The 26719-nt window shown below is 43.8% G+C and overlaps 1 protein-coding gene across 2 annotated transcripts in view; it reads left to right on the top strand.

Annotated features, from left to right (window-relative positions):
• Positions 1 to 26485, top strand: part of lyst (lysosomal trafficking regulator) — a 53467-nt gene extending 26982 nt beyond the window's left edge. Inside the window, exons 9-54 of one of the 2 annotated variants that reach the window (XM_029520531.1) lie at positions 844 to 994; positions 2848 to 3059; positions 3186 to 3252; positions 3844 to 3953; positions 4595 to 4964; positions 5054 to 5201; positions 5312 to 5485; positions 5567 to 5727; positions 6906 to 7096; positions 7688 to 7933; positions 8244 to 8417; positions 9304 to 9453; positions 10088 to 10225; positions 10296 to 10494; positions 10586 to 10714; positions 11593 to 12211; positions 12769 to 12949; positions 13539 to 13708; positions 13856 to 14086; positions 14261 to 14427; positions 15354 to 15506; positions 16151 to 16342; positions 16450 to 16661; positions 16747 to 16956; positions 17305 to 17481; positions 17659 to 17735; positions 17879 to 18067; positions 18875 to 19020; positions 19105 to 19201; positions 19367 to 19428; positions 19639 to 19694; positions 19787 to 19939; positions 21347 to 21591; positions 21937 to 22003; positions 22149 to 22305; positions 22847 to 22987; positions 23076 to 23293; positions 23385 to 23615; positions 23729 to 23918; positions 23995 to 24131; positions 24266 to 24364; positions 24827 to 24966; positions 25057 to 25154; positions 25244 to 25400; positions 25473 to 25544; positions 25634 to 26485. In XM_029520531.1, the coding sequence (XP_029376391.1) occupies positions 844 to 994; positions 2848 to 3059; positions 3186 to 3252; positions 3844 to 3953; positions 4595 to 4964; positions 5054 to 5201; positions 5312 to 5485; positions 5567 to 5727; positions 6906 to 7096; positions 7688 to 7933; positions 8244 to 8417; positions 9304 to 9453; positions 10088 to 10225; positions 10296 to 10494; positions 10586 to 10714; positions 11593 to 12211; positions 12769 to 12949; positions 13539 to 13708; positions 13856 to 14086; positions 14261 to 14427; positions 15354 to 15506; positions 16151 to 16342; positions 16450 to 16661; positions 16747 to 16956; positions 17305 to 17481; positions 17659 to 17735; positions 17879 to 18067; positions 18875 to 19020; positions 19105 to 19201; positions 19367 to 19428; positions 19639 to 19694; positions 19787 to 19939; positions 21347 to 21591; positions 21937 to 22003; positions 22149 to 22305; positions 22847 to 22987; positions 23076 to 23293; positions 23385 to 23615; positions 23729 to 23918; positions 23995 to 24131; positions 24266 to 24364; positions 24827 to 24966; positions 25057 to 25154; positions 25244 to 25400; positions 25473 to 25544; positions 25634 to 25772 (7803 nt within the window). In that variant the 3' untranslated portion in view covers positions 25773 to 26485. Of the gene's footprint in view, positions 1 to 843; positions 995 to 2847; positions 3060 to 3185; positions 3253 to 3843; positions 3954 to 4594; positions 4965 to 5050; positions 5202 to 5311; positions 5486 to 5566; positions 5728 to 6905; positions 7097 to 7687; positions 7934 to 8243; positions 8418 to 9303; positions 9454 to 10087; positions 10226 to 10295; positions 10495 to 10585; positions 10715 to 11592; positions 12212 to 12768; positions 12950 to 13538; positions 13709 to 13855; positions 14087 to 14260; positions 14428 to 15353; positions 15507 to 16150; positions 16343 to 16449; positions 16662 to 16746; positions 16957 to 17304; positions 17482 to 17658; positions 17736 to 17878; positions 18068 to 18874; positions 19021 to 19104; positions 19202 to 19366; positions 19429 to 19638; positions 19695 to 19786; positions 19940 to 21346; positions 21592 to 21936; positions 22004 to 22148; positions 22306 to 22846; positions 22988 to 23075; positions 23294 to 23384; positions 23616 to 23728; positions 23919 to 23994; positions 24132 to 24265; positions 24365 to 24826; positions 24967 to 25056; positions 25155 to 25243; positions 25401 to 25472; positions 25545 to 25633 lie in introns of both variants that reach the window. The other variant, XM_029520530.1, reaches the window with a different exon arrangement.
• Positions 26486 to 26719: the final 234 nt, after the last annotated feature.

Here is a 26719-nt window from a genome sequence, read left to right as displayed (position 1 = left end):
CTGTCTGGTAGTGGGTCCCTCCCGTCTAGGTCTTAGATGTGTTTTCCACACATCTTAAAATGCCTGCCTGACTAAGCCTGTTCCAACAGAGGAGGATTTGGCTTTTTATATAATAGATTTACCTATTTCCTAAGAGCTTAGTTCTTTCTCTGTGAGCACTGTGCTATGTGATGCTTACTTAACCATTGCAAGTATGTGCTGCGAAGCCTCAAGATTAGTCTTCCACCACCAATTTTGTCCACTGCAGGGCTGTTCTTTGAAATGTTTACATCCCCTACAATTGAATATGAAAGCTTCCAAGTTTAATGTTGAAAGGAACATTGGTGTGTATTACACTAACGCGGTCCTTTGAACAGAAAAGAGCTGTTTACTTGTTTGTGTGTGTGTGTGTGTGTACACCTATGATAACTGACTGTTCACGTCAAAGAACTGGGGTGTGTGTGCTGCGCAAGTCAGCTGATATTTGTCTCATGATCAAAATCTTGAACTTTCTTTTTCTTCTCCACATGACTTGAAAACATTTTGTTGGCAATTTATATGCCACATTAGTGGTAAGACCGCTGTTTGTCATGCTTAGTTTGTTTTAGCGTTCCTTTTTGTTGAGGATTGTCTTTTTGTTTTTGTTTTTTTTTCTAATTGAACAGGATTGGGTAAGCTTGTGAAATGATTGTTATCTCACTAACCGCTTGACAGTTGTCCAGCCTCTGATCTCGGTCTTCTCATATATGCAGTGGACATGTTTGGACCGACTTTTTCCCTCTCCTCCTATGTCTCTCTCTGGCTCTCTCTCGCTCTCCCTCACCCTGTCTCCCTCTTTCCCTCTCATGCTCTGACTGTCTGCAGCTCCAGGTGTTGGTGGAGGGGGTGGCCCCAGCAGACTATCTGTCTGAGGAGGTGGACGAAGGGCAGAGCTGCGTCAAGCCCCCGGGGGAGGAGGAGGGCTACGACGCTGACAGCGAAAGCAATCCTGAGGATATGGCCAAGCAGGAGGAGGGTAGGTCCACAGTTATTAACTCACACTCTCTCTCTCTCTCTCTCTCTCTCTCTCTCCCTCTCTCTCTCTCTCTCTCTCTCTCTCTCTCTCTCTCTCTCTCTCTCTCTCTCTCTCTCTCTCTCTCTCTCTCTCTCTTTCTCTCTCTCTCTCTCTCTCTCTCTCTCTCTCTCTCTTTCTCTCTCTCTCTCTCTCTCTCTCTCTCTCTCTTTCTCTCTCTCTTCTCTCTCACACACACTCTCTCTCTCTCTCTCTCTCTCTCACTTTTCTACTCCAATTTGACTCTACACACCCCCTCAATAGTAGCATAGATAGGTTTAACATTATTTGTGCTTTACTTTAAGTGCTTTGACTTTTCACTGCAGATTAATTTTTCACCCTTTTTACCTCCCTGGGGTTATTTTAAAAACACTGTAAATCATGTTTGCTTTACATAGTCCTTGTCATCCACCGGTTGTTATTGCTGGTGATAAATGTCAACAGACTAATCTTGATGAATTGAGAGTTCATGTATTGGTCTCAACTTTGAAACTTTCAGATTTTAAGCCGTGGGAAACGTTTTTTCTTCCACTTTTATGATTATATAATTATTATATATGTATAAGTTTGTGTGTTTTTGCATTTACTGGAATATTTTCTTTTAAATGGCGTTATAGTTTTTCACCAATTTGCTAAGTGCTGATAATCGCTGTTAGTTTCATGCAATGACCACATCCTCATTTTATTGAATGTGGAGCATACTTTAGCAATAACAAGTGACTTATTTTTGCTGCACACAAATGACATTGCAGAAACAAGCCTGCATTTTTTTCAACTGACTCACAACAAGCTCTTGTATCAGCTCTGCTTCCCCACTCTGGTCTCACAGGTTAAGAACGTGGCTTGATTATATTCTACTTTTTTATCCCCTCAGAATGGAGTCATTGTTTTACTTTTTACAGCTGTAGGCAACTGCACCCTGCAGGCTCATGAGCTGAATCTTGTGACTTTAAGTGCCCATCAAATTGAGCCTTCCAACTTTTTGAAAAGCTCTTGGGTCCTGTTAAATAGACAATCCTTGATACTGACGTCATGTTAGACAAATAAATGCGCTAACAAGAATTTTTTTTTTTTTTTTAAAGCAGTTACAATTCTCTGTCTTCTCTTCTCATCACACTGAACTTTCTGGTCAAGTAGGAAATGCCTCTTTTTCCCCCAGACTTTTCCTCTTTGTGGCCAAATTAAGGTTTTCTGACTCCAACTACCTGCTCGTCACAATCCCATGCATGACATCACATTATTCTTAATTTTTTTTTTTTTTTTAATAAAGTCTGCATTTCCTATGTGTTTAACTATGCCTAACATTTTTTGTATGCACTTATACTGCCTATGAGCAGACATTAATTGAAATTGTTTCAGATTGAAAGGTAACCTCTCTTTTAAAAAAAAAAAAACACTGTGCTTGCTGACATGCAATTCAACCTCTGAGCAAACATCAGGATTTACATTTTATGCAAATAGAATTAAAGGAGACAGTGGTGACATTTGCCATATGTCTTTCAGTTAGGATTTACTCAAAGCACTATGTGTTTGAGTGTGTGAGTATATTAAATGAGGAAAATGGTTTAGTTGTGTAGAGGGAGAGAGAGCTATATTAATGATAGGAGGTCCCAGAAGCTGGGCTGCTCTCCTGTAAATCATGAGGGGACTCCCATGCTGCTCTGAGGCTCAGCACAAGACTGAGGATAATTTTTTTTTTATGAGCTGCCACCAAGATGGAGGGTTGGAGCTGAGGCTGGGATGCCTGTGAATCGTCCATGACCATGTGTGAGTCTCTTGTTGTGTCTCAGATCTTGTCCTTGTGGTTGCTCTTTCAGGAGTGAAGGTGGAGTCTGCCGAGCTGCACGGGTTTTCGGTGATGGCGGACGGGCCTGGGCGGGGCTTACTGCTGTTCCCGGAGATCTGCATCATGGAGCTGCAGCTTCTTGCCACTGGCTCCCCAGACCTGGAAGTCCTGAGTCATGTTTTTCACAGTTTGCTGGATGCAGTACATGCCAATTCCCGTAATGCTGCCTTGCTTTATGATCAGGTCAGATTGACCACTCTTTCCTTTTTGTGTACTCCTCTTAGCTGACTGACTAGTTTATATTTGTCTTCCTTTTCCCCTTGACTGTGCTGTGAAGAATATGACTAGCCTCTTTTCTCGTCTTCACAGGGAGGAGTCAAAACCATTCTGTCTGGCTTCCACAACATGCTCAGCCAAACAGACTCTTCTTTTACAGGTTTGTTATTCCTTCTGGCTTCTTTTTGGTTTATCTGACACTGTTGGATATTGTCCATGTGTGACATCTTGGGGTGAGGGGAAAAAAAAACAAAAACTGTGAAGACTTCGTTTGCTGTGTTCCTCAGATGTACTTTTTTCCTCTGCTACTGACATTTCGACAGGGTCCTTAGGGACCCTGTTTTTTTTTTTATTTGTGGACATATTTTATCCAGTTTGTATTTACCTCAGCTGGTATTTCAATATATTATCAACACTGAAAACACGAAATAGACAATTTTATTCAATTTTATTATCTTTTACAAATGACAAATTTGTTTTACTTGACATTTTCCTCACATTTTAAGTGGTGTCTTATGTATAAGACATAAACTACAATAACTGTAGTTTATTTTAACACTTTAGAACAATTTGTATGCAACAGATTTTAGTATGCACTCATATCTGTCAAGCATTTGTATCTAATGTCGTTCTCTTTCTTGTTTAGCTTTCGTCAGAGATGTTTCTCATTGATAACGAAGCTATCTTCTGGTGCATGCCCCGGTGAATGAGAACTGTTTGTGTAATATGCTCTTCATTGATATACATTCAGATTGTCAGACTGTGCTCGTGGAGCTTCTGGTTGCCATGGTGAGCCAGCGAATCACAGCGGAGGAACTGGCTCTATTGATTCGTCTCTTCCTGGAGAAAACCCCACCTACTGTAAATAGCAAACCCTATCAATCACTCAACAATGTTAGCTGTTAGCTTATGTTCAGGGCGTTGACACTGATAGCTTGCTTCGGTGTCCGCACATCTTTTTTATTTCCTGTTACTGTCCTTCAACTTCCAGCTTCTTCATTTTTTCAAAAGACCTAATGCTTCTTTGGGTCCACTTCATTCTGTACAAAACGCTAGTGAGTGTGGAACAGATGTGATGCTTCAAACTATTACCACAGGCCTGTGTTTAATTCAACTCCAGCCGCAGACATCATCAATAACCTGTCTCCCAAGAAATAGGTTTGCAGAGGGTAGAAGCAGAGTATTTTTAACCATGTGAACACAATGACGTACGACCTGTGCTCTCTATCTTCTAAAGATCGGTGACCACATATGATTATGCTGCTGTTTTTGCTCTGCTACATAAAATGTGCATTTATTTTTTTACAAGCAGTGTCTTGTGCAGCACTCTGCTTCATTATGTACAGCCAGTTTATTGCTTATTTTTCCAGACACACAAGGTTATTGCAGTTTTAGCTTTTCCATTTTAGATGAACCTCACAGTTACAGCAATAAAACTGTGGATATCAGTTTTCTTAATGTGGCAAACCAAAAAAGCTCTCCTTCTCAACTGACTTTTTCAGGGGATTTTACTGAATGGGATCCTACAAGTTGTTGAAGCCAACGTGAATATCGATCCTCTTCACTTCCTGACTTTTCCAATATTCCTTGGATCCTCGACGCCAGGAGGCTTGTCTCCTGGCTCACGACAAAATGGTGCTGTTGGGGGCAAAAGTGTTGGTCTTCTTTTGAAGGGCAAACTGTCTCCCGGGCGCAGAGACGGGGATACAGAGTACCGACCGTGCCACCTCCGTTCCTCCCCCTGGCACATCGCTCCTCTTCACTTGCCCCTAGTAGGGCAGAACTGCTGGCCCCACATGGCCAGTGGCTTCAGTGCCTCTATGTGGCTGAGGGTGTCAGAGCAGGGCGAGAAGGACAAGGGAAAAGACAAAGGTAAAAAAACTCATCCTTCACCAAGATCCTCTCATGTCACATGCCCATAAAATGAACTTCCTCTGAGATCTCTCATTGTTTTCCAGAAGAAAGTAACCCTCCTGAGTCGCATCAGGGCTCCTCTCTGGCTGGGACAAGGTTAGTAGAAGAAGGCCTCATTCATATTCTGTCCATGGGCTCCAAGGCACTGATGCTTCAAGTGTGGGCAGACTTCTCTACAGGCTCTCTCACATTCAGGTGAGCTCCATTTTAGATTGCATCCTCAAAGACTGTGAAGAATGGCTTTCTACATTTTAAGTCTCTGTAGTTTATTAACCTTGAAGTATTGCAATGTGCTCTTCCTTTAGAGTTTGTATAGACCCAAATGACGAGATTAAAGCAGGGCTGCTGGCCCAGGCAGACTCAGGTGAGGGACTGCTCCAGCCGGGCCAGTGGCAGCACCTCGGCCTCACTTACAACCAGCAGCCTGAGGGCAAGAAAAACATTCATGGCCGAGTGGTTGTTTGGATGTGTGGAATCAGGTGAGGAACGGGTGTAATGGCAACACTAAACCTGTTAGATTGGTAAATATAACTTAAATTTAACAGAATTCTCCTCTTTAGGAAATGTGAGGTTTCCTTGGACTACACGTTACCCAGAAAGTCAAGTTTATCATCTGACAGCAATAAAACCTTCTGCATGTTGGGCCACTGCACACCATCCTGTGAGGAGCTGTTGAAGCAGGGTGGGCGCTGGAGCATGGGCACTGTGCTTCTTTTTAACGGTAGGACTCCTGTTAAATCCTTAATGCCCCATTAGACATTAAGTCAGACACTTACCATGTTACCCTACATCCACATGTATACATCTGTGGTGCTCTCTGGTGGTACGGCAGAGGGCACCACCTGGCTTATGCCGCAGGTATATTTGAAATGTTTTAAGTCTGGTGGATATAAAAGGCTGTGGCTGGTAGTTCTCTTGTTGCCTCTAATTGGCTGTGAATGGCTTGTGTTTGGACAATCCCAACCTATGAACCCAAACTAGTAAGGGTGTGCCAAAAAATCGATTCATATAAGAATCACGATTCTCATTTACTACGATTCAGAATTGATTTAAAATGTCCCAAAATCGATTTAAAAAAAAAAAAAAAAAATAGAAATAAAACTTTTTCCGTTTCAAATCCTCCATTTTGTATGCGGGGCGTCCTGACATCACCACAGAGCCGGTTCTGAAACATATGCAGTAAGCACCAAAAAAAGGTGGAAACTACAATAAAGACAGATTCGACTGTCCTTGTTGAAGGCAAAGATTTGGACTTATTTAGATTTTTACCTCGAGTCCTATAAAGTCTGTTTTCTTTTTTCCCAAATTCCGTTCCCATATTCATTATTTGTTTTTGTTTTTGTTTTTTTTTTTTTTTGTTTAGTTTTTTTTCCCCTCCAGTCTTTCTATGGAGGGGTCCAGTCTCTAGGCTCTGCAGTGGTCTGTTCTAGTCTTTTTAGGGGGTGTCAGTGTCTCGTCTGGTCTAGTCTACTCTCTGGAGCCATCATGAGGATCCTTTGCACACCTATAGATTGAAACAGAAATCATTATGAATCAAATCCTGAGGTAGTAAAAGATTCCCACCTCTACAAACGTCAGCCTCTCAGCTGTTTTTGAAATTCATTATGGGGAGCAGTTTCTTCCTGAAAAAAAGAAAGGCTGTAAGACAGTGAAATAAAATATCAAATTCCACCCAGGTGCCTTCAGGGGTTCAATTTGCACCACATCATATGTTATTGGGTTATTGATGAAGTTATATATATCATTCATTCATCGGTCTGATTCTGGGTTCATCTGGCATGTTTCACAATTCATTTTCTGGATTCCTGTGAAAGATTCAGAAAGTCAGAAATTTCTGAGAGAAGTCAGCGAGATATATTTGGAAACTTGTGTTAATTTATATGCCTCTTTATGTTTCAGGGTCTAGAATAGAAACTGAGGAGGCCTTGTACTTGTACACCAGCGGACCTGACCTCACCTCCATCATGCCCTGCAAATATGGCAAGCCCAATGGGACATTTTCCAAGTTTGTCACTCAGGAAGGGCTGAAGTGCGAGCATGTACGAGAGATTCTGATGAAGAACAAGGATGTGGACACAACAGCTTTAGTGGTGCGTCGCAAACACACAATATGCACTTATAAAACATGAAATATCTGAATTATTGGTTTGTTGTGCATGTTGCTTAATATTTTTGGAGATTTGTGCTAAAACACAATGAATGATGCTGGTGTTAAACCCTGTAATTGTACTCTGTGATTCAGGTGCTCTGTAGGCATAGCAAATCTCTCCTATATCTCATTTACTGTTTCATTTCACAGTGCATGAGTAATGTGCTGTTCCAATTAGCTGTCATTAATGATACAGAATGTTAGAAAGTAAATTTTGCCAGATGGAAAAAGCTATTACAATTAAGCTGAAGCTATTTTAGTGAGACTGAAAATAGTTTTTGCTCCTATTAAATGCTAATAGCTCTGTTGATAAAACCTCAGCTGATTTAAAAAAAAAAAAAAAAAAAAAAAAAAAAAAGGAATTGCACAAGAAAAATGATGTCCTTCCACATTTATATAGCTTCTCTTATACTCTGACCAGGTGAAGTACAGGTATTAATCACTTCTAGAGGCTTTGAGGCATACATTGTGCCTAATATTAGAATTATGTTACAAGATGGCATTTAATTGTCTGCACTGTGTGTCTGCACAGGAGAGCTTGGCAGTAGTGTATGCCCCGAGCAGCCCCAGAGTCTACACTATCTATGAGCCCGTAATTCGACTGAAGGGTCAGGCCAAGACAGTGGTTACCCAGCGGCCCTTCAGCTCAAAAGACGTACAAAGTGTCTCCCTGGAGCCCGGCGCCCTCAGGGCCCTGCTCCCAACTGAAACACAAGGCCTGCAGAGCGTCCTGCACAAGATCGGAGGAACAGGAAATTTTGTCTTCCTCTTTGCACAGGTGGGGCGATTTATATCTTCAATAAAGGTGAAGAGTCACAAGTCACAGATAAGGAGTCTCAGTTATTGTTGTATTTGTGGAGTTTAGTCAGATATTCTGAGCAGGGAGAGAGAGTTCAAGTTTAATATAAAAGAAATATTTGTGCATGGCTGTGCTTTTGTGAGCACAGTTACAGTGGCTGGAAGTGTGTGGAGTAATGTGAGAACACCCACATTGTTAACGGTCACACATTCAGCTCTTTTTCTTTTCTTTTTTTCCTTTTGTCATCTGTTTTCTTTTCATCCCTCATCTCGGGGCTCTCGGCATCCAGACGGTGGAGCTGAGTGACTGTGAGAAGACTCAGGCTCTGGCCCTGCAGGTGCTGCTGTCTCTTTCCAAGTTTAACCAGCACCGCATCCACGAGATTGACTGTTACCATGGTTACTCTATGATCCACCAGGTCCTCATAAAATCCAAATGCATTGTGGGATATCACATGCTGAAAGTGAGTCACACCTTGAGCTCTTCGCCTTCTTCTGTTTCAACAACCTCTCCTGATGTCTGCAGTAAAACATATGTTTGTGCGCCTGTTTTCATCATGAATCTGATCCAGCCCAACACTCCGGTGCGTCTCTGCATCAGTGATGGTGACCCTGCTGTTACTTGACCCTCTGGCTGTGTCTGTAATTGAGCTGTGTGATGGCTGTGTGCTGAAATGAATTCTGTCCAACTTGATGAAACACTGAGCTCTTGCAGAGTCACACAGCAGCCCTGATTGTTTTCTTCACTTTAGGCTTCCACATGCTGAATTGTATAGCTCAAATAAAGTAAAGAAGTGTAAGAAACACTCACAAACATTGCTTTGTGAAAAGATACTTGCTGTGTTACAGTGATTGTATTTTAGTTTACTTGTACTTTTTCGTTCACACTGTTTCAGAGTCAGTAAAATCAATGAATGTGATTTAAGGAATCCTTCCATTTGGCTGTAACTGAAGTCACTTGCCAGACAATAAATAATGTAACTAACTGTGGAAGACTGCAGGCTTCTGTCTTACCTCAGACTACCAGAGGACCCAAAGGACTGCAAGATTTATGACCACTGCAGTGAAGCTGGTCACAAATGATTGACTTGGATCAATACAATTGGGGCTTCTCTGGAAGTAAATGGTATTAGTTTTGAGAGAGTGATAAGCACTCCAAAAAAATGTCATGGATGAATTATTGATTTTGACCCTGACTGGAGTTCTGCACTGTAGGTTAGTTTCTGGAGTGATTTTGATCATTGATATGTTGAGGTATGTGTCTGTTGAGAGTGAACAGCTCTCTGGAAGTTAGTAAAGTGGCTTTATTTCTGATGTGGTGGCTGATGTGTGGCCATATTGTCTTTGTAGACTCTGCTGGATGGTTGTTGCAGTGGACCCATTCTCATCCTGGGGGACGATGGGCAGTTTCGTTTGGACACAGAGTCCATTGCTGTGGTGCAGGACATCAGGCTTCTCTCAGATGTCCTGTTGGACTGGAAAATCTGGGCAAAGGCTGAGGTAAACTCAAATACAAAAAAATACAGTCTTAAATAATTTAACCTTCAAGCCAAGTACATGCTGAAACTACATAATTAGATGTTTTCCATTGAGACGTGGAAATAAAGTAATAGACAAAAGTAATAAAAGAAAATCCTGCTACTTCAGTTCTATCGTCTAGAGTTAAATGCACAGATGTCATTACTGAATCCAGTGTTTCTCCCAAGGTCTGCTAGATTGCAATGAAAGGCAGAGAGTTCAAAACATCATCATATAATGATGAGCTAGTAATGGTTTCATACACCTCTCAGTTACAAGCACATAAATATCATCCTTCACAAAAACTAATTTAAATTGAATGTCCTGACAAACAATGAATTTGGAGCAGAAAACCTTAAAAAATACACAGCCTGTCTGGGTAAACAACAAATGGGTAAACTGAAGTGTTTACCTTGCAAAGTGTGTTTTTCATATTTTTTCCACCCAAATTTTAATATATTGAAAAAGTAAACACTGAAAAATCCAAGATGGAACAATAATGAGTCCCTAAAGTTTAGCATTCTGTGCAACGCAGCCTTACTTTGATTAGGGTGCTCAAATCCATGAACTAATTCTGCCTCTTTTTTTCATCTGCTGCTTGTGTTGTTTCTGTCAGTGTGGAGTGTGGGAAACCCTTCTTGCTGCCTTAGAAATCCTCATCAGGGTGCACCACCCTCATCAGGTCTTCAACATCCATCAGTTCCTCAAGGCTGAAGTCGTACATCGCTTCCTGCTCACCTGCCAGGTGTTACAGGTGAGGTATCTGTCACGATGTCCTTCCTCACCTCAGAGGCTGTTCGTAACCACAGTTTGTTTGTCTTAAGGAGCATCGGGACGAGCATCTGACTGCCATCCCGCAGGATGTCTGTCTGTCATTCGTCAAAATCATCCAGGAGGTACTCGGGTCACCTCCGGACATGGACTTGCTCAAACTGATCTACAACTTCCTGCTGGCAGTCCACCCACCCACTAACACCTATGTCTGCCACACTCCATCGAGCTTCTACTTCTCCCTGCACATAGGTGAGGAAACCGCACATTAGAAAGCAGCACCTCTGTATCAAAGTGCCATTAAAATAATGCACTGAGTTCTTTTGATGTCTCTGTTTGTCAGACGGGAAGCTCTACCAGGAGAAGGTGCAGTCCATTATGTACCTGAGACACTCGAACAGCGGAGGAAAGTCTGCCAGCAGCTCTGTGCTGTCACTCTCCCCAACTGTCTTCACCGAGGCTCCCCATGAAGGTACAGCCGCTTTAACATCATTACGCTGACCTTGAAGCGCTCCCTGCACCAAAGCCACTGAAGATAATTAAATACAAAACTTCAGTTTGTTGCTTGGAATGACAATATCAAGGGAAAGATCAGCAGTTCTTTTATGAGTGCATGCGCCACTGACAACAAATATTGGTTTACTGTGTTCAGTGCTGTATCAGCCTTGTTTTCTCTTTTTGATGAATTACAGTCAATAGAGTTTTATTTTAAGTACCTAATGTAAACATCGTTATTTCTGGGAAAAAGCTGATGTATGAGCATAAGGTCATTTAATATGCTTGTGAAAGTCCCTCCCGTCTTCCTCGACTTGTTACCTTTGAAAACATTTAATCTAACTACTGCTCACAACAGTTGCTCTCATTGAACCATTCTTATTTATACAGCCTCTATATCATTCTCGCTTTGCCTCTTTTCTTGTTTAAATCTTGTATTGTTCCCTCAGTTTTAGAGTTATAAGCCTCTTTTGTCTTTATAATGCTTTTTGAATTTAATTCCTTTGTTTTTCTTTTAAAATACTTTATCTTTGGGAAATGGCAGTGTGAATAAAAGAGAATTGGCTCAGATGCTTTGGAACAAAAAGATGAACTCCAGAAATAAAAAACAGGTGACATTTCCTGCATTAACTCTGCTGACAAGAGATATTTGGTTTTTCTCTCTCACTATAATCAAACACACAATTTTGGCAATAAACAGTAAAGCATCTGCTTTGTTACTCATCACCTTATCAGCTTTATCAGTCACTATTGCCACTGCTGTTGTCACATATTGCACCTGCATGCACAGGTCAGCCATCAGTCATAAAAAGTAGAATCTTTTATAAAAGCTGAATAATTTATTGTGTTTCCCAGGCTATCTCCACACACCTCTTCCTGAACATGGAGGTGATGAGCAGTCGTTACGTCTGCCCAGCATGGCTCCTTCTCCATCCTCCTCCCCTCTGCTTACACCTCGGCACGGCAGCTCAAACGAGGCAGGTGAAGGTAACGGGGTCTCCCTCGCCACTCAGCAGGCACGGGGCAGCACAGAAACACTCAAGAAGGGCGGAGGTGACGAGCAGCTCCTGAGCAGCTGCGAATCAGCCAAGACAATCTGTGACTCTAAAGACATCAGTGAGGGAGGAGGCCTTCGCACGCCCTCCATCAGCGTGGAGGAGGAGCGGGACGAAGCAGTGGAAGTGGACAGTCTGGCAGATGGAAGCGTGGGGGTGGCAGAGTCTGAGGATAGGTTTGACTGGGTCAGTGATGAGGCGCCGCGCCGCCCTGACAGTCTGAAAGGTATCCACTCCTTTCAGAGGAGCCACAGCAACCTGGCCAGTCTGGGCCTGGCCTTCCCAGCACCAAACGGCTCATTGGCGATTGGACGATGGCCCACTGCGGCTGACCGAGGCTCCATGCCTGAAGACTGGGAGAGCTACACGTACTCGCCTGGCTACGAAAGAGCCCATAGCAAGACTGACTCCAATGACAGGTACGCTGACATAGTGCCCTTTTGTGTGCCTGACCATATCACTGGGTATCAAGAAAATGTACTTGGTATGTTTTAACTGATATTGGTTGGCAACATTAATTAGTTCAGCCCATTTCACACCTGAGCTTTCACAGCTGACTTTCTCTTTTCAAAATGTATTTAAATGTAACTTATTTTATGCCTACATGGATTTTATTGTTTTACATAATAAAAAAATACATAAATAAGTAAATACCTTGACCACAGCTTCTCCACGATAAATAGGTTCTGTTCTGTTCTGTTCTGTTTTTTTTTTTTTTTTTTCTCCTCCCTGTCCGCTGCGGACTTAAACTCATTTAAAAAAAACAAAAAAAAATGAGAGAGTTAGTCATTGTAACCCCAATTTTGTGTTTGATTTTTATGATTCTCACACATGTTAATTTGAATTAATATTTGAAAAAAATCTAATATTAAATTGAAATCTAAGTTTATTAGATTAGATAGTCGTCCCCCCACACACACACACACACACACACACACACACACAGTGATTCAGCACTTAAGTCTGTGTTTCTCAGGTCCAGTACGGAGGACTGCCTGGTGTTGATCTGCTGTGGACTCTATGATCTACTGAGGGGTGTCCTGCTTCTGTTGCCTGATCTCATGCTTGAGGATGTGATGGACAAACTCATACAGCCAGAGGCTCTTATTGTCCTTGTCAACCACTCATCACCTCTCATCCAGCAGGGAGTCATGAAGGTCGGTCCCGCATACTTTTTGCACCAGTTTTACTGCGCCTAAGATGCCACTATGGTGTTACTTGAAGTAAGATTGTTTTGCTCATTACCATTCCCAAGACTCATGTTCACACATTTGTTTTACATTTTATGCTTCTGGTGAACACTTCTCTCTCAAGCTGCTTGCAGAGAATGAAACTGTCGAGCAACATTAATGTCAGAGTAGACAGGACAAAAGAAACTGTGTACTCAATTGCATCAAGTCAAATAACCATAAGCTTGCAGACTGATCAACCAGAAAGAAAACATTTCCCGAGAGGTTTCATTTTGTATTTCTCTACAGACAAAAAAAAAAAGGGATATGTAGATGAATTACTGTTTTAGAGGTGCTGGTTTATGAGATTTGATGCCTTTTAACGCAGACAAGCGAGTCTATATGATAAACTAAGCAAGCCTGTTCTCTTTGTTGAAAGTTTGTCCACCTGTGCCTGAAGACCAGCAGAAAACATCTCTTTTGTGACTATTAAAACAGCCAAAGAGAACAGTACGAGTGTCTAAGTGGCCTGTTCTTTGCTGTATGTCTCATAACATTCTCGCCCCCTCTGTCCCAGCTGCTGGATGCCTATTTCACCCGGGCCCTCAAGGAGCAGAAAGAGAAATTCCTGAAGAACCACGGCTTCTCACTGCTGGCCAACCAGCTGTATATCCACCAAGGCAGTCAGGGACTCCTTGAATGCTTTCTGGAGATGCTCTTTGGGCGACCAGTGGGCCTCGAGGAAGAGTCAGTCCAGTCACAGTTGTTAAGCTATAATGTCTTGTGCTCTGTAGGCAGAAGATTTATATTCATAGATAATCCTATGCATAATGTATACCGTCTGATATGCACAGAAATTATACCTATCTCTTTCTTTTTTCTATTCCTTTTCAGTCTGGACCTGGAGGAAATGGAAAATATCTCACCTTTCAGAAAACGCTGTATTATCCCAGTGTTGGGTCTCATCGAGAACTCCCTGTATGAGAACTCCTTGGTACACAACATCCTGTGTATGCTGTTGCAGCTCCTTAATGCCTGCCCCAAGCTGGCAGACATCCTGCTCGATCACGGGCTGCTCTACGTGCTCTTTAACACCCTCTCCACCCTCAATGGCATGGAGAACGGGTACGGCTGCCAGAACAGAGGATGATTCATTCAAATGCCACCATGGGTTTTGTCTTGAACCTTTCAGCCATGACATCATTAATCCTCTCACTGTTCATTGATCTGGCATATGTGAGTGTTAGACTCACTTCCTCTGCTTTTTATTTTATTGTTTTTCTCATCCTCCCTTTGCAGTATTCCCCTGAATGACTACAAGCTCTTGGTGTGTGACATCCAACAGCTGTTGGTTGCTGTGACTATCCACTCCTGCAGCTCTTCTGGGTCCCAGTACTTCCGCATCATCGAAGACCTCATTACCTTGTTGGGTTTCATGCAGACCAGCAAGATGCGTCGCACGCAGGGTGAGGAGTGAATTTCTGAATTTCAATGCACATGCAAAATATATCTCTCATGTCATCTCCTATGCTCTATAGTTCTAGTAGTATCAATCTGTCATGCTCTGCTGCAGAAAGAAACGGGGCTGTTTTTTCATTATCTACAATTGTAGAGTGGAAACTCATTTGAGAAAAAGTATCATTCAAGAACTCTCTCCTTTCTCCATCTTCCCACTAAATGGTTTTCTCTCATTTGCTCCTAAATTTTCTCTCTGATGAATCTCTCTCCCATCTCTTCACCATTAGTGCTTCTTAACAGTTTTTTCCCCAATCTGATATTATCATTGTGTGATCACAAAAACATCACAAATGCATCATGACTCTATACATGCCACCATTTTTTGGGTTGTTTGTCGGTTTAATAATTATAGTATATTCTTGCTCCACCCCCTCCACAGCGCCTTATATGAGAACGCCCTTTTTCTCCTTTTCTTTTCTACAAATGGGATTCAGTGAGCTTTCCCACCTGCACAAAGTTAATTAATGCAGACCTGCTCATGAAAAGATGTCAGATTTGATCATAAGCAGAATCCATGAGATCAAATCGCTACCCAGGCAGCTTTTTCTGCTCTGTTGGTGAACAAGTTTAATTCATTAAAAATGTTACGCAAGCATGCAAAAAGGATTTACATTAAGCAAATCAAAAGAAAATATATGCAGAAGAGTAGGTAGTTGTAAAAATGAGAAAATATTCCTAAAGCTCTTAACACCTTGTCACTGCAGGAGCTGTCGAATCTCAGCAAATTTCCTTCTGATTCACACTACACTGATGCTATGAGCAGATGAAAGAGAAAATGTTTGATGTTTGTGCACAATGGCTCTTCAATGAAGCATACTGCCATCAGTATTAGTCTTCTATCATGGCCAGGTTCATTGTCGCTGTTTCTCCTCAGAGATGTCAGTGGCTTTGCAGTTCCGCGTTCTTCAGTCGGCCATAGAATTTATAAAGACTACGGCCAATCAAGAGCCTCAGAGGCTGAGCAGCTCTGTGAATGCCCCGAGCTCTCCGCACCAGGCCATCTATCAGAAGCGCAAGAGCATCGCTGGTGAGTGTTTTCAAAGCAATTACCGTGCGTTTTTTCAAGCATCACACTTCTTCACTCTCACGTGTCTGTTCACTGATGCTCTCCTCATCCCGACCTCAAGGTTCCATTGCCATGAAAGACTCCATTATCCCTCGTATACCCAGACAGCACTACTGCTCCTATGGCCAGATCCCCCTGTCCCCTTCCTTCAGCTTCCTGTCTCAGGACTCCCCCCTCCCCTCCCCCTCAGGATCTCCATCCTACATGCTCCACAGTGACGCAGGTAGCTGGGACTGCCGTCCATAGTGGAGAACATCCTCCCTGTCACGGGGCATGTCTCTCACTTTTGCAGTGAACTCACCTTTTCCTCCCAACTCACCTTGGGGGTTGATTTGCCCAGTACCCTTTTGTGCTACTGGTGCCTTTGGTTGTACACTTTTAAATGCTTAACTAAATCAGCGTTAAGCATTTCAACACAGATGGCAGTTTGATCACTGAATCTCTGTAATCTTTTCGTTCAATGGTATAAGAGGAATTTGCATAACTTTACTCTGAACTTGAAAGGAAAAAAGCATGTGTGCTGTTACTTACAAATGGCATCACATCACGAGTGCCCAGTTTGTGCAGTTCTCACAGCTGAGCTCATACCAGCGTTGTGCTCGTAGGCCGTCGCCGGTTCTCTCTGGCCCAGACTGATTCCCTCTTGATGCGGATGCGCTCCGTAGCCAGCGATGAGCTCAACCAGATGATGCAGAGGAGGATGAGCCACGAAAACCCCATTCGTGCCAGCGAAACTGAATTTGTCCAGCGGCTGCAAAGACTTGTGGTTCTTGCCGTCAACAGACTCATCTATCATGGTGAAAAATAAATTCTTCTCCCACTAACGTGCTATAATTTTCTTCATCTTCTCCTCAGATGAGATAAGCCAAACTTGCTTGCCAATCCCCATTCTTTTCCATTTCAGATGTGAGTCAGGATTTGTTTGACCTGCTGAATATTCCCGACTCTCCAGACCAACAGCTTTTCACACCAGAGCCAGGTGATCAAACACAGGAGGACACTGGCTCCACCTCTGTCCCACACTCTCCAACACCTTTTACCCTTCCACCCGCCAGCAAGAAGAGCTTTCAGAAAGACGTCCTCAAACTCATGATAGACGGGATCAAAATTAGCCTTGTAAGTCAGAAGTAACTCTGAAGATCTTTTTAGCTGCTGTCATTGCCCTGTTGTGAAATCATGTGCTAATATTTGCACCAATCAGGGGAGCACAGGCCGGGGAGGAGCGCCACACCAGCAGTGGCGAAGGATCCTGTGGTCGTGTCGGGACACTTTTCGGGTCCAAATCGGCCGCCTTCTGGTGCACACACTCAGCCCTGCGCTTCCCCTGTCTGACAGAAGGGAGGCGCTGGACTTTGTGTTTGACACCAGACATCTGGACATCCTTAAGGAAAGTCTCAGCCCTGGTCTAGAGGTGAGTGAGACTACCTCTCACAGACTAATTAACACCAAAACCAACAGCGTGATTACTTTAGTATTTCTGTCAAGAAAAAATTGTAACAGGAAAAGTGAGAATAGAAAAGTGATATACAGTACAGTATGTGCAGTGTATTCAGCCAAGCACTACTGTAGTTTTACAGGAGGTGTAAACAAACTTTTTCATGCTCCTCCTCAGCCTCTCTGTCATTTTCATTCTGTATCCTCCTCTCAGACTTTACTGAAGGTCAGCTAGTCTTATTCACACTATCTCCCGTCCATCACCGTATGTAATTTTGCTCAGCTGCAAATTAAATTTTAATCCTTGCGTTTCTCTGTCATTCAGCACGGACCAAAGTTGTCGCTGTACCTGTACGAGATGCTGCATGATCACAAGGACAGTCTCACCAAAGATGAGCAGAATGCCGTGGGTGTATTTATGACCTCTCTCAAGCTTTGTGGCCATCGCTGCATTCCACCCAACACACCACACAAACAAGACTTACTCAGGGCCATAAAAGAGGTGAGCTCTACAAAAACATTGTCATTGTCAAAAGGAAGGAAAACACCTTCTAAGGCTTTTTAATAAAACATGAACTACCAACTGCAGCTGGATGCATAAAACCTGTAAGCTTCTCTTTTTAGCCAGAAAAATGCATGTGAAGAACTTTTTTTTTTTTTTTTTTGTTTATCCTCACAGGAAAAAATCAAGTATGAAGCTGAAGAGAAAACAAGCAAAGTGGCATGGGAAAAGAAAATTGCCAACACTCAAAAGAAGTGAGTCTGGCCTCTTTTTTTTTTCTGATTTAAAAACAACAATAATAATAATAATAGATGTTTAGCACAAGAAAATAATGGGGGGAGAGTCCTATCTTTGTTCGTCTCCTTTATTCATTCTGTCCTTTTTTACTCCTCTGCAGCCTTATCCAGAGGCTTGATGGAAAGTCCAAGGACATTTCCAAGATTGCAGCTGATATTACTCAGAATGTGTCTCTGCGGCAAGGCATGGAGAGAAAGAAAGTCATCCAGCACATCAGAGGACTCTATAAGACTGACCTCAGTGCCAGCCGCCACTGGCAGGAGCTTGTGCAACAACTCACGCATGATCGGTGGGCGTTGAAATGTAGTTCTCATATGGGCTTTTTGCAACGTCATTAGTGCAACAGTTAAATTGTTAGTGTCATGATAATTATATTTCTCCAACTTACTTCTTGCCATTTTCTTGTTTTAAAAAAAAAGAATGAAAAGAAAATTGCATCCTAATGTGAGACAGTTTGGCTGCAGTTTGTTTGATGAGAATTTTTGATTTTATTCCTGTTTATTTCCTCAGACATGCAGGGCAGCGAAATGCAATTTGTAAAACAAATCAAGCAAGCATTTTGATATATACCCGTGTAAATTCATGTCCAGTGAGGCAGGACTGGAAATGTAGAAGAAAATGCAGCTCTGTTCCCCATCTTTTGTTAAATGTCACAAATATTTGTCTGTACAAATATTGTGACTCTCCATCCAACATTGGGATATTTCAGTCTGAAATAAAGTAGGTGACTAAGCAACATTGCTATTCAAAGAGCCAAGTTGATTTTCTTTTTGGCAAATTATATTTCCCAGCTCAATTCAGAAACAGAAACAGATGTTAAAAGTTTAATTACAGTGATGATGAACATATAGATGTTGACAAAACAAAGGAACAAACAGCAACAGTATATATATATATATATATATATATATATATATATATTTATTTATTTATTTTTTTTTTTTTTTAACCTTACTACCTAAAATGGATGCATAAATTCAAACCTCCCCAGGGACCCTCCACATTACTAAAAACTTGACATCTTCAGTAAATTTTTTATTTATTTATTTATTTTTATTTCAAGTTGTTGGAAACAGCTATAAATATTGTGTTTCAGTGCGGTTTGGTATGACCAGACGTCATACCCAACGTCGTGGCAGCTGGACCCCACCGAAGGGTCGAACCGAGAGCGACGGCGGCTGCAGAGATGCTACCTCACCATCCCCAACAAATATCTGCTCAAAGATAGACGCAAGTCTGAAGGTGGGACTGGCTACACCCTTTTTGGCAAAATTCTACCCACTACTGCAGGACTTGTCTCTAATCTGACCTTTGTGTCTTTTTCAGACACCATGAAACCGCCTCTGTCCTTCCTGTTTGAGGATAAGACCCACTCCTCCTTCTCCTCTACTGTCAAAGACAAAGCCACCAGTGAGCCCATCAGGTGTGACTCTCAGCCTTTCTACTGACCTTTAATGAACATCATATCTATCTCAGAAAGTAGGGGTTATCTGAAAAAGGCACATAAATGTCTGATAGTCTGTGTCACATTGCCAGACTTTATTCATATGGTGTGTTTCATGAATGAGAAATATCTTTCTGTCCAAAGGTTCACTAGACGTTGCATCAGCGTTGCCCCCTCCAGAGAGACAGCAGGGGAGCTACTTTTGGGTAAGTCACTGACCGTCACTTGCAGCTGTTCCATGCATAATATACTCAGCCGGTTACAAGGCACAAATAGTAGTGTGCTCTTTCTGAGGCTTTAGAGAATATTGTTCTGCCCTCACACAGAAGTGTTTGTTAGTTATTCAGCGCAGGAAGCGTTTGTTTGTCTTGCTCTTAGTACACCAAATCTCTCTCTCACACTGCGTTTTCTCACAGGAAAGTCTGGGATGTACTTTGTGGAGGACAATGCTGCTGATGCTCATGACAGCCAGGTAAAGACAGGTCTTATTGTTCAGGATTATTCTCTGGCTTACGCGATTCTGCCCAGCAACTAAGCACAGGATTTGTTGACGTGTTTGGACAGAGTCTTCACGGGGAGACCGAGGCACCTTCCTTCTCCTGGACGTACGAGGAGATCAAGGAGGTGCACAAGCGCTGGTGGCAGCTTAGAGACAACGCTGTGGAGATATTCCTCACTAACGGCAGGACCCTGCTGTTAGCCTTTGACAACACCAAGGTGAGCCAAACGCACACTCATCTTCAACCGCTTGTCCGTTTCTGGGTCACGGGGCGTGCTGGAGCCGAAGGCGGGGTACACCCTGGACAGGCTACCAGTCCATCGCAGGGCCAACGCAGAGACAGAAAAACAACCGTTCACACTCACAGCTACGGGCAATTTAGAGTCACCAACTAACCTAAACCTGCATGTTTTTGGATGGTGGGAGGAAACCGGAGTACCCAGAGGAAACACAGACACAGAAAGGACCTAGGCCTAGGAATCGAACCTGCAACCTTGTTATTGTGGGGCAACAGTGCTAAACACTATAATGCTGTGCTGCCAAACACGAGCCATGTGGAATAAAAATGAAAGCCAACGCAAAGTTGGTTATTTGGTAAAGAAATACTGAAATGAGTGATGACATTGTGCGTGATTGGCATGCAGTAAACCTTTGAGCATATTTACTTGAGCTATTTCAATTCATTATTGCAAAGAGCTGACTGTGCTTGTCATCCATAATTAGACTACTCAGCAGATCACAAGAGAAAATGTAATATTAAAATGCAGCCACACAGAATGGACTAGGACTAAAAATGACAAAAAGTAAGAACCTACTGATGCTCAAAAATGAAGATGTATGAATAGACAAAGTCATGCAGCTTAGGAAAAAAAATAATAATTCCCTGAGATTTAATTGTTGAATTGCCTTTTTGTTGTTCTGTCCCTGATGCCTTCTGAGCTCTGTAGTATTCTGTGCCAAGAATCAGTCACAATAACAAGACAGAGTACTGTCACACTTTGTAAGGACAAACTGTCCCTGTTGTACATTACTTTGTTTTAAACACCGAGGGAACATCGCAGCATGGTAGAACAAGCTGACTTTCCAGCAGGGATAACAGTCTGTCCCTAGAATTCACTTTATCTTTTAAACAAGCAGAAAGAACTTATTTCAAGTTTATTCAAGTTTACTTGTTTAGATTAATGAGTTTTGGTATTTGTTCCAAACATTTATGTCCCCCCATGGGCTGAATTATAATCACTACCTCTGACTTCTCATCCAAAATCATAATCAGGCCAAAATATTAATTCATCAAACAGGTATTAACCTGCAGTTTACATTTTTTTTATTGCTAATTAATGAATGTGAGTGTAAAATTTGTTAAGAAGGTAAACTTTATATTTGCTTATCATCAGCATCTTGGCTGGCAGCTACGTTTTGGGGCAGTTTGTGAGTTTATTATCTTTGGCTCGAATAGGTGGAAACGTTTCAGCTCTTAGATAAATGAAACAAAAATGTAAGAGTAATTTAGTTACTTGAAGTGGATTAGCACCTTTCTTAAGGCTAATTTGATCGGTATCACGTGAAGCTAAATGATCATATTCGCACTATATCTATGAAAGTAATCTCGCTTCTTCTCACCTTAGTTCCGTGACGACGTCTACCACAACATCCTGACGTCCGACCTGCCCAATCTGCTAGAGCACGGAAATATCACTGCGCTCACACAGCTGTGGGGCTCGGGTCAGATCTCAAACTTCGAATACCTCACGCATCTCAACAAGCATGCCGGTCGCTCCTTCAACGACCTCATGCAGTACCCCGTGTTCCCCTTTATCCTGCGGGATTACACCAGTGAGACACTCGACCTGCAGGACCCAAACATCTACAGGTCGGTGGCCGACGGTTCCTCCATTACTGTGTTTTCAAAGGTTATGGTCCGCACACCATGTTTGATTTGGTCAAGAAGACTGTCCTCGAGTATTTTCATGCTTATTTGTACCTCTTCTCACTGATGCTTTCAACACTACATATTTGAGATGTACGGCTGTGAAATAAGTGAGATAAATCAGAGCAGGCATTATTATTTGATATATGAAATCACATTTTGAATATTTAGATGGAAGAATAAGGCTTTGTGACAGGTAAATGATTTATTATAGAAAACATGTTGTCATTTGTCACCATTGAAAATCACAGATCATTTCTGCTCTGCTGCCATTTTGTCATTGTGCAGGAATTTGAGCAAACCTATTGCAGTCCAGTCCAAAGAAAAAGAGGACCGTTACGTCGATAATTACAGGGTAATTAATTTTCCTATTCATTGGTCAGTCTTGATCTTTTGTCCTAATCTGGTTCACCCCCCCAGATTGCGGGCCTGAATCGTTCAGTTTAGTCTACCCCTCCCTGTTTCAGTAATAAAACACTTGGATCTGTCTCTTTTTGCAGTACCTGGAGGAGGAGTACAAGAAGGGCATTCGTGAGGACGACCCCATGCCTCCCGTCCAGCCTTACCACTACGGCTCACACTACTCCAACAGCGGCACCGTGCTGCACTTCCTGGTCCGAATGCCCCCGTTCACCAAGATGTTCCTCGCGTACCAGGGTGAGCTGCACAATACATTTCCTTCTCTCGCCTTGTTAGGCGCCAGCTTTTACATTTTTAGCAGTTAAAACAAGCAATGTGTCAATGTTAAGTGAGTGACAGTCGTGAGAGATTGATAAAACGGTTATCATACGGCTACAAAAAGCTTTTAGCAGCACCTGTGTAGTTCCACCTGTCTGTGTTCCTTTGACAACTCCATCTTAATTGATTCTGAGGCTTTTAGCGCTGAAACACTGGAACTGAGCAGCGTGTTGCCATAGATGGGTTCCACCATCTGTGCTGGCCATGAATGGTTACTTCATGCCAACACTGTTCTCTAATCCACCCCCCCCCCTCCCCCTCCCAATCTCTTCCTATTTCTTCTGTTTGTGTTAATTGTTTTTTCATTCATTCATCTCTCTCCTCTGATCCTCTGAGGCACCTTTTTGTGTGTCTGGAAAATGTATTCATTGAGCGTGGTGTCTCAGGTGATGATTTATTTATTTTTTTTTCGCAATTGCTGAGTTGAATCTGTAATAAGATTGTCTTTGGCCTTAATCAGACCAGAGCTTTGATATTCCGGACCGGACTTTTCACTCCATGAACACCACGTGGCGCCTTTCCTCCTACGAGTCCATGACTGATGTGAAAGAGCTAATCCCAGAGTTTTTCTACCTCCCAGAATTCTTGGTCAACAGAGAGGGTAATTCCATTTTCATTTTCTTTTATCACATTTTTATTCTGCCGAGCTTTTCATTAATTACTCTTTTTTGGGGGGGGGGCTTGAACAGGTTTTGATTTTGGCGTTCGTCAGAATGGCGAGAGGGTGAATCATGTGAACTTGCCTCCCTGGGCTCGCAACGACCCGCGTCTGTTCATCCTGATCCACCGGCAGGCGCTGGAGTCCGACCAGGTCTCCCAGACACTGTGCCAGTGGATTGACCTGGTGTTTGGGCTCAAGCAGAAGGGCAAAGCTGCTGTCCAGGCCATCAACGTCTTCCACCCAGCTGTAAGAAGCTGCTAATGAACATGTTTGCATGAACTTGCGGACGATATATCAGATTTGTTGTTGCTTACACCATTTACATCTCAATTTTCAGACATATTTTGGCATGGATGTTTCGGCTGTTGAGGATCCAGTGCAACGACGGGCCCTGGAGACAATGATTAAGACATATGGACAGACACCCAGGCAGCTCTTCAACGCCTCTCATATCAGCAGAGCTGGCCCAAAACTCACAATGGAGGGGGAGCTGCCAGCAGCCATGGGACTCCTGGTTCAGCTGGCCTTCAGAGAAACCAGAGAGCAGGCCAAGGAAATAATGTGCCCGGTAATCTACTCTGCGGTGGCAGCGACTCTGGCAGCCCGCTGTGCCACAACTCGGTGCATAGTCCATGAAATGATGTGCTGCTCAGCTGGTAATTTCCTCTTCCACTCCCACAGAGCCCACTGCCGTGGATCAAAGGTCTGAAATGGGGTGAGTACGTGGGCTCCCCCTCAGCTCCAGACCCAGTTGTTTGCTTCAGCCAGCCGCACGGCGAGCGGTTTGGATCCCTGCTGGCTCTGCCGACGAGAGCAATTTGCGGGCTTTCTCGCAAGTTCTGCCTCATGATGATTTACAGCAAAGAGCAGGGTAGGAAGCCCCGCACTCAGCCACAAGTCAACATACAGGCTCCTGCTGACTCCATTTTGTGTCCTCTCCTCTCTAGGTGTTCGGAGTATGCACAGCACAGACATCCAGTGGTCGGCCATCTTGAGCTGGGGCTACGCAGACAACATATTGAGGCTGAAGAGCAAACAGAGCGAACCACCTATCAACTTTATTCAGTGTTCACAACTTCACCAGGTAAACGGCTCAGAAAAACCCAGGCGTACCAAAGATGATACTTGTGTCGCATTATTCTCTGCACTTAGTATCGACCAATGAGCTCTCAGTGGAGTCTGAGAGCTCATTGGTCGTCTCCCTCCCTCTCACCCCAGGTGACCAGCTGCGCCTGGGTGCCTGACGGCTGCCAGCTATTTACAGGTAGCAAATGTGGAGTCATCACCGCCTACAGCAACCGCTTCACCAGCACCACGGTGGGTTTCCATGGCGACGTCCCCCTCTAACCTTCCACCTCCGCATCAGGGCCCAATCCACCCCCTCCTCTCCCCCTCTTTAGGCAGCTTCACCATACTCAAATGCTCAGCTTCATTAGTCACATCACAGCTGCCCTTGAAACACATTTCCACTGAGCCTACAAGTGGGATTAGGGATCTGGAAGTTCAGTCATCAGAGAGGCTCTCAGAGAGGCTCTCAGGCCTTCATCAGCGCCCCCCCCCCCCCCCCCCCCCCAAAAAACAAAAAAACAAAAAAAGGCAATTACGTTTCCTGTTTCTCTGCACCTCAAGGGCGCTGTAGTGAGAAGTGATATGTGCTGTTCAGAAAATCCTGTTGGAGATGGATACATGCTTAGAGTGAGTCACAGGCAGGTATTGAGATGTCCCCGCCCCTCTGCAGATGGCCTCTAATCTGTCTCTGGTCTGTAATGTCTCCCACAGCCATCAGAGATGGAGGTGGAATCTCAGGTTCACCTGTACGGGCACACAGGGGAAGTCACCAGCTTGTTTGTCTGCAAACCCTACAGCATCCTCATCAGTGTGAGCGAAGACGGGACCTGTATCCTCTGGGACCTCAACAGGTCAGTGAACGTGTCGAGTGTGGGACGGGAAACCGGAAAGTAAAGCGGTCCCTTTTTGTGTCACGTCTGAGCCGATGTGTGTTTCTCCAGGCTCTGTTATGTTCAAAGCCTCACAGGCCACAAAAGCCCCGTGACTTCTGTGTCTGCCAGCGAGACCACAGGTGACATCGCAACAGTCTGTGACTCAGGTGAGGAGCGTCTCCCACTGTGACCTCGGCGTCTATTATATCACATCTCCAGATTATCAAAGTGCGTTTCTGTGCTCCTTTATGTCCAGTGGGCGGAGGCAGCGACCTGCGTCTGTGGACGGTGAACGGTGACCTGATTGGTCACGTCCACTGCAGAGAGATCATCTGCTCCGTGGCCTTCTCCAACCAGCCGGAAGGAGTGTCTGTAAACGTCATCGCGGGCGGGCTGGAGAACGGTGTCGTCAGGTGAGCAGAAACCCGAACTTAAGCTGTTGTTATTCTCTGAATTGTTCACACTGACGTCTGAAACGCGCTCAGGTTGTGGAGCACCTGGGATCTGAAGCCTGTGAGAGAAATCACCTTTCCCAAATCAAGCAAACCCATCATCAGGTACGATGACACTGCCACAAACATTGCAAACATTCCGTTCAGTTGTGCGGGGGAACCGCGATGAGCACGTCCTCTCCTGTGTGTCTCAGCCTGACATATTCGTGTGACGGCCACCACCTCTACACCGCCAACAGCGAGGGCACGGTGATGGCGTGGTGTCGGCGAGACCAGCAGCGCATGAAGCTGCCCATGTTCTACTCCTTCCTCAGTAGCTACGCTGCAGGCTGACTTTGTCTCTGACGTCCACTCCTGTCAACTTCTCAGCAGGAGGAGCTCCCCTTCCTCCTCGTCCTCCTCATCAGCATGGCCTCGACCTCCCTGAATCCTCCATGACTTTTAACTAAAGCCATCTCCCACAGCCACTCCCAGCAATGAGTGGATTATAAAAATAGTATTATATGTATATAGATATATATTTATAGACATACTGAGGTGGAATGACGGGCGGGTGGGGTTTGGCTGAGGCTGCAACAGACACTTTAATTTCTGAGAGTGTGGTTGGTTAGTTGTCTCTCCTACTTTTGTTTTCCCGCTGTTGCGTTTGTGTGCATTAATGATTTTTGCCGTGTCTCAGTAAGCTGCTATCTTCTGGCCAAAGCCAGATCCAAAGTGTGAAGACCCCCAGTCTCTCGCCTCGGCGGCGCTCAGATACCCCGCAGTGCGTCGTCTGACAGATTGTTGCTGCGTCCCGCTGACACTGCAGTTGATGGGAAGGAGGGAAGGAGCCCCTCCTCGCGTCTGTCACCTGGAGACGTCCCACTCTGTGGGAGTGAGACGCCGCTCTGCTGGGCTGTCTGCTCCACTTTAGTGTGAACACTAGTGTCACGGACCGGCATCACTTTGTGTCTGAGCTCAGCGGACGGGTGGGCTGGCGGGGGGGTTGTTTTGGGGCGTGTTGTACCCTGTGTTGGCTCTTCTGTCCTACTTTCGCATGCTGGGATGATGCCGACTTCGACTGTGTGACATTTGCTGTCATTTTGCTCCTTTTTTTTTTTTTTTTTTTTTTGTTTGAAGCCTTCGCTGGCTCTATCTGTCCCTCTGCATTGAGAAATTATGATATTCATTTATTTATTAGAATCGCCATGGAGCCTCTTGTTTCCTGCTGTCCTCCCCTTGTGTATTGCGGTGCCTCTCAAATGCACTAAAACCTTTCACTACTTCGAAGAGAAATAAAG

The sequence above is a fragment of the Echeneis naucrates genome, chromosome 15 (assembly GCF_900963305.1).
Source record: "Echeneis naucrates chromosome 15, fEcheNa1.1, whole genome shotgun sequence".
Classification (NCBI taxonomy): domain Eukaryota; kingdom Metazoa; phylum Chordata; class Actinopteri; order Carangiformes; family Echeneidae; genus Echeneis; species Echeneis naucrates.
This window is presented reverse-complemented; position numbering and strand designations above follow the sequence as displayed.